Genomic DNA, 10,453 nt, shown 5'->3' with positions numbered 1-10,453 from the left:
TGACAGACACCAAGTAAGGAGCTTGAAGTTCGTGTTTTTCCAGCTATTTCATCTTCAGAGCTTTCTTAGACTAACCTCCAGCTCCACACATGTGGATTAACTGGGGGACCACATGTAAGATCCACACTTTGCAGAAATGAAGGCACAGAAGAGAATGCAACAAAATGTTGGCTACCAAGCAGTGTGACACCTTATAATAAAACAATGCTTTGTTTTATTGTTTTATTTCTCTCTATTCTTGCCAGCAACATCTGCTGGCAAGAATAGAGAGAAGGGTAGAAACAGAATCTCTCACCATTGCTGCTAATAAGTCATGCACTTGTGGGAGACACAATTACCTAGTTGACCTCATTTTCCAATCTGTTTGATGCTTCAAAAATGAAGTTAAAAAAAAAGAAGGCACTGATTTGTTGCAGGGGTTTTTATATTTCAGGCTTCATTTCAGTTACAAGTCCTGCCCAGAATTTGACTGGGGGCCATAAAAGTAATAGGCACATTTCATGCTTTATCTGCTGTTGCTATAGCTGCCGTTCCAGAGAAACAGAAAATTAGATTATGACCTATTTTAATAATAAGAAGAATCAGACTGAGGTCAGATAACATCAAAACCATCATCAGCAACGTTCAACTCACAGAGCCACCCAAGAAATGCCTCCTACCACTTGCTTGTGTTCTCCAGCTGCCAGCAGCACCACATCACCCTCCTGCATGTTTAGCGCTTGGATGAGCTCTGACTGCTCCTTCTCACTGAGGAACTTGGTAAGCAGAGATTTCAAGCTTCCATCAGGTCTGCAGATAATTTCCATGATTTCCTGGAGAAAGGTTAAGGGTATGTTCAGTGCAGTGCTGCCCTCTCTTGACTTGAAGCATTACAGGCTCAGGCTCTGACTCTCAGCTATTAAAAACTGCTCTCCTACCTCCCTCTGCCTTTATCACACTTTGTCACTCACCCTTCCCAAAGCCTCAGGAGAGTTTCTGTCTCACCTGGTTAAACTGGGATTTTGCAGACTCCTTCAATGACCCCAAGTCTTTATTTGTCAGATACCTCTGGGGAAAGAGCAAGAGAAGACACAGCAAAGATCAGCTTGGAAAAAAACTGACTAGGTATCAAATCTACTGATTAAGCTGGTTCCAAACTTCTCAATTCTTTTGTTTCTAGTTCAAGTTCTTATGAAGGCTGTGGAACAGGAGAGGGTCCTTAGCACTGGGCTGGGTGTTTGTTCTGAGGGCTCCTTTCAGGAAGAAACCCCCCTAGATTTACTTTTCTTCCCCCCTCTCACAGATAAATGTATCTGGTCAGCAGGGTCAGATCACTGCCTCCAGCCTGCAGGAACAAGGTTACACTGCCACACTGTGGATGGGAAATGCAGAGCTCAAAATGGAGGGAGGACAGAGAAAAAACAACTGGGCTGACTCCTGCATGCAAAGCCATGCAGTAAATGAGGACCTGCATCAAGATCTTGATTTTTTTTTTTCATCTACTCCAGTGTTTAGGGTGGATCTCATCTAATGCCACTTTTGTATTGCTCTAACAAACACCTCTGTGCCCTCTCATGGAAAGCCACTAACTTGCACTTTGTGCTAAAATGAAAGGAATCCTAAGGGAAACCATGGCCAAGAAGTTCTCCTCCCCAGATATTACTCAGTATTTAGAGGATTTGTTTTTTCCATACTGCCCAAGCTACAAAGATGCCTACAGCCAGAATTAAATCTCTTTCCTTGCCAAAATGCAAGGCTGTGTCACAAGTCTTCCACATCTATTATAAACCTTGATTTTGGTCCATGACAAGACACAAATTGTACCCAAAAATGCAGCTAAAGCAAACAGGTGAAGGACATGGAACCACCTGACCCTTCTCTGCCTATCCCAGAGCTGTGCCATGCCCAGCCCCTAAACCAGGACAAATCTCCTGTCACAAGGCACAATTTATTATTGAGATGCACATCAAAAAGGTGATGGAAAGCAAGGTGAAACCCAAGAGGGTTCCCTATCCTCACGGGATCTTGCAGCTCTGTTGTTTTCCTCCTCTTCCTAAGGATAAAATACTCTTCCTGCTGCCTTACCATCCTAACACCACTCAGCCCCACCTAACATGGAGTACAACCAATCCCAAGCTCCCTTATGAACACCAGAAATAGCAAGGAACATTTCCATACCAACAAAGGAATTCAAATTAGCATTTTATTTATTCCACATAAGCCATAAACAGGATGTAAGGAGCATCACTTACCACTCCCTGAGGGATACAAATAGCTCTGATGGAGCCATGTGGGTAACTGAGGGCATTCTGCACAAAGTGAATGTTTGATCCTCGTAAAACCTCACTAATATCCACAATCTGACAAAGGAGAGAACACAGGAAAAAACACTGCTGGTAGGAATACAAAGCAAAAATTCCTGCAGCTGTCTTAACACCTTCCACACTATTCCCCTTTAGAAGCTTTTGCTCTTACAATAGCCAAGATGCATTGCTCCCTAGCACTACATCACTTTTAAAATAAAGTTTTATTAGAACATTATTTTTCCCAGACAGCTGATTAAATCCTCTCTTCTTCAGCAGACTGCACAAAGCAGCAACAATGGGACAGGAACCTTGGGTTAACTACAGCACTCAAAACTCCAGCCAACCATGTATCCATGATCCAAAGGTTATTAAAACACTGACTGAAAGGAAAAGCTGCAAGTTTCCAATGGGCAAACCCTCACCTTCATCCCAAAGCGAGTGTCTGGTTTATCAGTCCCATACTCAGCCAGTGCCTCCTCGTATGTCATGGAAGGGAAAGGAGTCATAATGGAGCCTCTTTCCTCAGGCCAGGAATGTTGCAGGAGGCCCTCTATGAGCCTCTGGATCCCAGCTTGATCTACAAACGACATCTCTATATCTACCTTAAAACAGAGAACAAGGCAGGGAATTCCACATTAGCTACAGGTTGTGCTTTCACAGTGCTACTTACTTGTGAGTACAAAGCCAGCAGAACAAGAAACAATACACAAAATGACATCACAGCATGACTGCATTAGGCCAGGAATGTGCTTAGGATCACCCTCCAGGCTGATGACTCAGCCAACAACCTCCTCAGAGAGTGAATGAGGTAACGATGACAAGGACACAGAAGCAGCCTTGAGTGAACCAGGCTAACTCAGCCTGGGATTTCAAGGCTGAGGAATGGGATGTCTGACCTAGCAGGACAGGAGGAGATTGTATCATCAAAGTAAAATCACTGCTGCAATGCAATTCCCACATCTGCACCTGGGGCACTGCAGCCAGCCAAGGACAGGAACCATGCACTCATCCCACACCACTTTCCAAGGCTGTGGCTGTGAAACACACACCAAAGCAGCACCAGACTAGCACAGACTAAGCCTCCAGAAGGGAAAACAGCTCTGAGCCACTTGGGTTGAGGGGCAGGAGCAAGGCAGCAGAGGCTGGGTATTACCTGGGTGAATTCTGGCTGCCTGTCAGGCCGTGACCCCTCGTCCCGGTAGCAGCGAGCGACCTGGAAGTACCTGCAGTGACACTGTGACTTAGATCATGATTTAAAGTATCCTCAACTCAACCGTGGCTATAGAACTGATCATACAAAGAGAAGGAAAAAAGAAGTACACCAGAGAGAGAGGGCTCTGTTCTCACAGCAGATGATCTTTGTTCCCATCCCTTCAAGAGAATGGAATCATAATGAGCAGTATCCATCTCCAGCCATATGTTCCAGAGGCACATGGAGGCTGCCAGGTGAGCTGTCCCCCAAGGGCAGCACACTCAACTCTTTATTCCCACTCCCACTCCACTCCAAGACTCTCCTAACAGCCATGTAAAGCTCTCAGACAAACCTGGCCTGCAGTTCACCATGTGAACAATTGTCTGTCTCCCTGTTCATCCATTTGATTTGGAGAAGTAAGCCCAATTAAAAGCTTTGCACTTGGGCATGCTGACATGCTTTTCCTTGTCTCAGTCATGCTCAACTGCCCAGCCTCAATTAATTCTGTAGGTTACTCCTGGAGCAGCTTTCATCACACATTAAATTTTCTGCCCTTCAGGAAGGCTTTGCTTCAGATCAGGCTTGTATTTAACACAGGAGTAAAGATTTCAGCTTTCCAGAAGATTACATTTCTCTGACTGTAAAATCTTAAATACTTAAGGATCCCTCTTCAAGACACAAATCCTTGGCAGTGAGGTTTTTTTGGGGAAGTTTCTAAACTTCACAGATAAAGCAATCAAACCCTAGACAGGACATGCAGAGAACAGGAGGCCAAGAAACTCTTACCTGTCCAGGCCTCCAACCATGAGGAGCTGCTTGAACTGCTGAGGACTCTGTGGCAGAGAGTAGAACTTGCCTGCTTCCCTCGAGGGCACAAGGAATTCTTTGGCTCCCTGGCATCAGAAAGAAAAATTACAGAGTTCAGCAAGTAAGTGGCCCCAATTCCTGACAGAACAAGGGGAAAGGACCTATTTCTCCCATTATGAAATCCCACATGTGAGGAAATGGCTGTTTGTCCATTACACTTCATATTTGTTAACCAACTTGGTCCAAAATATCTGAAAGGAGAATTCTCTACCTTCTTCTCTGAGACACTAATGCATAATAGACCATCCAAGACTGGGGTTTAAATGCAAGAACTCCAAGGTAGCTGCATCAACAATTCCTCAGCTACAGCTCTCTTCTCTCTGACTATTTTTGAAATGAAAGAAATGAATATAAGATCAGAAATTAAATTTACTTGAGTATGACCTCTACAATAGCCTAGTGGTTAAGAGATAAATGCTGACAAGACAGTGCTTTCAAGTTTTTTGGGTTTATAATCCCAGGGTAGACTTGCATTCAACATGTGCTCTACAGGGCAGAAGCTTATTTTGTTTGAAGGTTCAAAATTAAGACATGAGTTATCACCTCTCCCCTTTCTCTCCCTCTACTTTTAAAAGAATTTGTGGATGATATCAGAACTTTCATAAGCTGTTATTTAGCAAGGGAAAAGCAACGAATGCTGAGTGGCAACTGGAAATTATTCAGCCCTGACTGTGCAGCTGTAGGAGGCCAAAAGCATCACATACATACCCCTGGGGTTCTTTTAAACAGAGTTGGAGTTTCTACATCCACGAACCCTGGGGAACAAACACAGAATATGCTGAGACGAGGGAGAACTAACATGACAGAGTAGGCTAGAGTAGGGTTAGTCAGCAAAACAGGTCATGTAGCACACCATGGAGCCTCTCCAAAACGAACACACTTTACTACTTCTAATAATTATTCCTGTAATGACAGATCTAAAGGCTCTGAGCTACTCTGATGTCCTGCCAGAACTGTTGATGACAGAGGACTCCAAACAGGCTGAAAATATGTTAATTCTCTATCTATTCTAAACCAAGCACTGATTTCCCAAAATGCATGTCCTGATTTTAAGAGAAGCAAAAGCCCTAAACAAAATCCATCCCTCAACGTGCCTCAACTGGGTGACCAAAAGAGGGCAACTACCTGAGTCTTTTCTCATTGGAAACAGCTAATTTGAAACAGGTTGCTCAGAGCTTCATCCAACTTGGCCTTGAACACATCCAGGGATGGGGCAGCCACAACTTTTGTGGGCAGCTCCTTCAGGCCTGACAACATCCCACTAAAGACCCCACCACAAGCAGACATGTCCTTATTAAGTGTGACCAGTTTGGAGCAGCAAGTTGGTTAGGAATCTCTGCCAGCATGAGGAAAAAGCAGCAGGGAGAGCTGGAATGTGTTGAGTTTGTGAGGGTCCCCAGGATGAAGTGAGAGATGAGAATCTGACTCCATGTTCTCAGAAGGCTGATTATATTATAGAATGCTACCCTAAAACTATACTATAGAAAGGATACAGACAGAAGGCTTAACAAAAATGAGAATGAAAAACGCGTGACTGACTCCTCAGAGTCCAATACAGATGATGGTGATTGGTCACTAATTAGAAACAATTCACATGAAACCAATCAAACATGCACCTGTTGGTAAACAATCTCCAGCCACATTCCAAAGCAGCGAAACAGGGAGAAGCAAATGAGATAATATTGTTTTTTCTCTGAGGCTTCTCATTTTCCCAGGAGAAGCAATCCTGGCGAGGGGATTTTTCAGAAACCATGACAGTGACAGGAATGTCTGCTGCTCTAAGCAGCTCCCTCACCGTGGAGGTTGCAGAGGTACTCGCGCATCCTCATCACCACGCGGGAGCGCAGCCGCAGCGCCCACTGCAGCCGGGAGCTGCGCAGGTCCAGGTACCGATACTGCATCCGCAGCGCCTCGGACTTCTGGGGAGGAGAGAGGGCCAGGGTTAAGGACAAAATTCAAATTGCATGGCCAGTGAAGGGATCCCAAAGCCACGAGAAAAAGGAGAAGACACATAAAGGGATGGTGCTCGGTTGCCGCAATGCGCCTGTTATGTTACCAACGCAAATATGGCAATGGCTTGGAAAAAAACCCAAACTGCCCACAAAAGCTGGGGCTGCCCCATCCCTGGAAGTGTTCAAGGCCAGGCTGGATGAAGCTCTGAGCAACCCTTGGAAAAGGATGATCTGTAAGGTTCCTTCCAACCCAAACTATTCTGGGATTCCACAAGTCAAATAAAACAGCCTCATTTCACCCAGCATAGCCCTTGCTTCCAGGAATCTGGCATCATTCAAGTCCTGATTTCTGCTTAGCTCTAATTGGAAATAAATCCTCCCAGCAAAAAAACAGCACCCCTGTTTTAAATACCATCATTCCTCCAAAGTGAAGTGGCGAGAACCACTCTCAGATATTTTGCCATCACCCTGGGCAAATTCCTAATTTAGTGAAAAGCCACCACTTTGATAAGAAAAACACAGACACCTTGATAAAATCCTTGATTTCAAAAGGCAGCTTCTTGCAGGGGTTTAGGATCTCTGCAGTCTCTGCCTTCACTTCAATATCCCCTGTTGGCATTTTCTAGAACAAAAAGGCAAAAAAAATTAAAACTCAAAACAGTTGGACAAAGGTATTTCACAGATGCTCAAAGGGAAAAAAAGAAGCAATGTAATTACCCTCCCTGCCTTCTAACACAGTGTATAAATCAGAGAGCTTCTCCCAAGGACAGATTTCTTCCAGGTTTCCCTTCTGCTCAGAGAAACACAAATCACCTCACCAAAGATGGCAGCTTCTTTCCCAGTAGCATACTGGTCAATAAACAGCAAAACCACACAGTGTAGGTTTCAGTGAGCATGAGCAGCAGCAGCCCTTAATATCAGTCAAAAAAGGCAAATTATGAGGAACTTCTCAGAATTTCTAGTTCTAAACACCAGTTCTCAGAACTGGTCTTCTTTTGACTCCATCCCGAGGGAGGGCAGGCAGCTCCCCTCACGTAGCACAGCAAAGTTCACTTGATCCTTCAGGACTCTCACTATTTAAGAGGGGAAAGGACACACAGCCTTCCCAAAACAAAGAAATTAATAAAAGAAATAAAGGCATTGCTTGTAGCCTGAATTTTAAGTGGACATCTACAAGATGGAGCAAAAAGGAGTTATGCTCATAAATACAGTCCTCCTTTTAGACCTGCCAGTTATATGTACAATCCAGAAGGATCAGTCCTGAAAGATCAATCCTGAAAGATCAGCCTACAGCTGATTACAATGGACAGCTGAGGAATGCAGAACATTAAAAAATTATCTAACCTCTGTTTCCTATACAGAGGAATTTCCTACAGCAGAACATTCCTATTCTGCTGAGAGACCAGCAGAATCTATAAACAGGTGGAACTCGACATGACAATATTTATTTTCAAGCAAAAGCAATTCCCACCACACTGTGAAAGCCTAGAAAATCCAGCATTATCCTTGCAAAGGGCTGGGATCCAGTTTAATTTGTGTGTGCCTGTAATGTGCTCTGAGATTCTCCCGTTATCTGACATAGCACTGATTTCACCTTACACTATCTGAGGATGGGCTGTCACACAAGCAGAACCTGACAATGCTCTGACACAAAGCCCACCATAATCCCACCATCCAGGGGTGTTTCCTTCAAGGAATAAAAACTCTGGGAGTCCCCCCTACCCCATCCTCACCGGATTCTCCTGCCCCTGGGGCCGAGGGGACACTGTCCCAGTGACTCTCAGCACAGACTCCAGCGGGGCGTTGGACAGCAGCTCCTTCACGTGGGAATGTGCCTGCAGGGAGAGGACACAGCCTCAGAGGAACTCAGAGAACAGGACAAAGGCACTGAGGCCAAGCACCTCAACCCAAAATCACTCTTAAGGCAGGGGGAACAGCACTGATGCTTCTGTTGCAGGGTCAGGTCAGGGCTCTCACAACACTGCAATCTACTTGTGAGTCAGAGCACTCAGTTTGGCAAAGTGGCTGCTGAAGCCAAGCTACCAAAGGAAAAATAAAAACACAGATTCATGTTTTGGTAGCACTTACCTCATCCTGAGGAATGATGACCTGGGTCAGGCCCTGGAAATCCCTCAAAACCAGAAACAGGCCTTGTCTGATCCATGAAAAGCACAAAAGGAAGAACATTTTATTCACAGATTTAGTAGTTTCTACTTTTTAAAGCATATGGCAACTGGCTACAATTTCAGTACCCTGCAACTCAAACTAAAGCATTTCCAAGTACTGAATTATGGACACTGTTCCAACACCTGAATCTAACCTGAACAATTTATTTCACATTGTGACCAGCCTCAGACAACATACAAATAACCAGGAGAAGCAGGATTTTAACTTGAGCTTTAATAAACAAGGAGAGGCAGGACTTTAACTTGAGTTTTCATGCATGCAGAGCTGGGATTCTGGACATGTGAATTTTCCTGCTGGGAAACATCATTCAGCTAGAAACAATTAAATGAGCAATAAAACTAAAGTTCACGTGGAATAAAAACAACAACAACAAAATCCAATCATAAGTCAAGAAGGGGAACACTCGTCCCATAAAAAGTTCCACGTGAACAATCCACACTGCCAGCCCCAGAACAATAAATCTTGATTTGTTCAAGCTGCAGCAGGGACAGCTGCCATTGTGCTTTATCCATCAAAAAACTGCCCAAAGGGACATGATCTGGTGTCTTTAAAAACAAGATCACCATGACCACACTGCAATAATCCTAACTCCTTTTCCTGGGTCCCCATCCACAGCTGCCCAAAGATGAGACACTCAGGACCTCCGAAAATCCTAAAAAGCCCATGCAGACCATCACTGGAGAGCAATGGTGGATGAAACGCAGCTTAGAGTGGATGTGGCAAATAATCATCTCCATTTTCACCATGGTTTGCACCTACCTTTGATACTGAACCCATCCATACAGGGTCACCTTCTGTCCCACGTGAGCAGCACGCAGCTCTCCGCACGTGTTGGTCCGAGTGACAAAACTGTTGAAGTCTTAAATAAATAAAAATATATATACATATATATAATCTCTCATCGCTTTTACAGATGAGACAGAATAAATAGAGTTTTCCCTTCCAGTAAAATTTATATGTATATGGAGAAGTTACTTCCTATATAGATATGGACTAAGTTACTTTTTATCTAGGTCTGAACTAGATCTGGACTATGTTTATGTCATAAACATGAAATGAAGCTAGTCTAAATGTATTTTAAACAGGGATTATTTATGTTTCTCAGTTCATAAGGATACTTGAACCATAGCCTTGCTGCAAACTGTTCCCTGCAAATTTTAGGAGCAAGAGAAGCGAAAGTCACAGATCAATCCTAAGGGGTGCTGACAATTCCACATTTAAATCTAGACTCATAGAATAGTTTTGGCTTCAAGGACCTTAAAGCTCATCTCATTCCAGCCCCCTGCCATGGGCAGGGACACCTTCCATTATCCCAGGCTGTTCAGAGCCCCAACCAGCCTGGCCTTGGACATTTCCAGGGATGTGGCAGCCACAGCTCCTCTGAGCAGGACCAGGACCTCACCACGCACACAGGGAAGAATTTCTTCAAAAATCCAACCCAAACCTGTACTCCTTCAGTTCAAAACCATTCCCCCTTGCCCTGCCACTGCAGTTCCTGGTGGTGACACAGCAGAACAGGGCTTAACAAACCAAACCAAGAATTTAACACACACGAAGGACACCCACCATGCAGGTGTAAATTTAATAGCTCCTGCCTAAAACAACTGGAAGAAGGCCTCAACCATGGTTACAGAAAGGTTTGCACAGACTCCCGTGTGCCTGTAATTACGGCCTAAATCATAGATCCAACACAACCACTTACACAATGTGCAAGAGGCTCAGCTTGCAAGGAGAAGCCTGAAAGATACCTTTACCTAGACATATATAAATAATTCTTCATGACCTTCATGACAGCCTTTAGAATTAAGAGAGATTTAGACAAGACACTTAATAAAGTGATACAGGGAAAATAACTCGTGATATTAATCGACTGTGTGAACTACCCTGAGCTGTATCCCGGGAGAAAAGGCACCCAAACCTCGAGGGGACGGGACCAGCGCTCCTCCTCACCTGGAGCCGCAGGTGCGGCG

General features: G+C 44.4%; 1 protein-coding gene across 1 annotated transcript in view; it reads right to left on the bottom strand.

Annotated features, from left to right (window-relative positions):
- DARS2 (aspartyl-tRNA synthetase 2, mitochondrial) overlaps nt 1-10,449 on the bottom strand; it is a gene marked incomplete at its 5' end in the record, with an annotated part of 14,257 nt that extends 3,808 nt beyond the window's left edge. Inside the window, 13 exons of the mRNA XM_031065185.1 lie at nt 660-812; nt 985-1,047; nt 2,232-2,339; nt 2,708-2,887; nt 3,439-3,508; nt 4,264-4,370; nt 5,053-5,099; nt 6,140-6,263; nt 6,823-6,918; nt 8,030-8,131; nt 8,385-8,451; nt 9,243-9,342; nt 10,434-10,449. Coding sequence (XP_030921045.1) covers nt 660-812; nt 985-1,047; nt 2,232-2,339; nt 2,708-2,887; nt 3,439-3,508; nt 4,264-4,370; nt 5,053-5,099; nt 6,140-6,263; nt 6,823-6,918; nt 8,030-8,131; nt 8,385-8,451; nt 9,243-9,342; nt 10,434-10,449 — 1,233 coding nt within the window. The remainder of the gene's footprint in view (nt 1-659; nt 813-984; nt 1,048-2,231; nt 2,340-2,707; nt 2,888-3,438; nt 3,509-4,263; nt 4,371-5,052; nt 5,100-6,139; nt 6,264-6,822; nt 6,919-8,029; nt 8,132-8,384; nt 8,452-9,242; nt 9,343-10,433) is intronic.
- Nucleotides 10,450-10,453: the final 4 nt, after the last annotated feature.

Source organism: Geospiza fortis, unplaced genomic scaffold (genome assembly GCF_000277835.1).
Source record: "Geospiza fortis unplaced genomic scaffold, GeoFor_1.0 scaffold250, whole genome shotgun sequence".
NCBI classification, from domain to species: domain Eukaryota; kingdom Metazoa; phylum Chordata; class Aves; order Passeriformes; family Thraupidae; genus Geospiza; species Geospiza fortis.
Note: the sequence above shows the minus strand (reverse complement) of the source record. Positions and strands in the feature narration are given on the sequence as shown.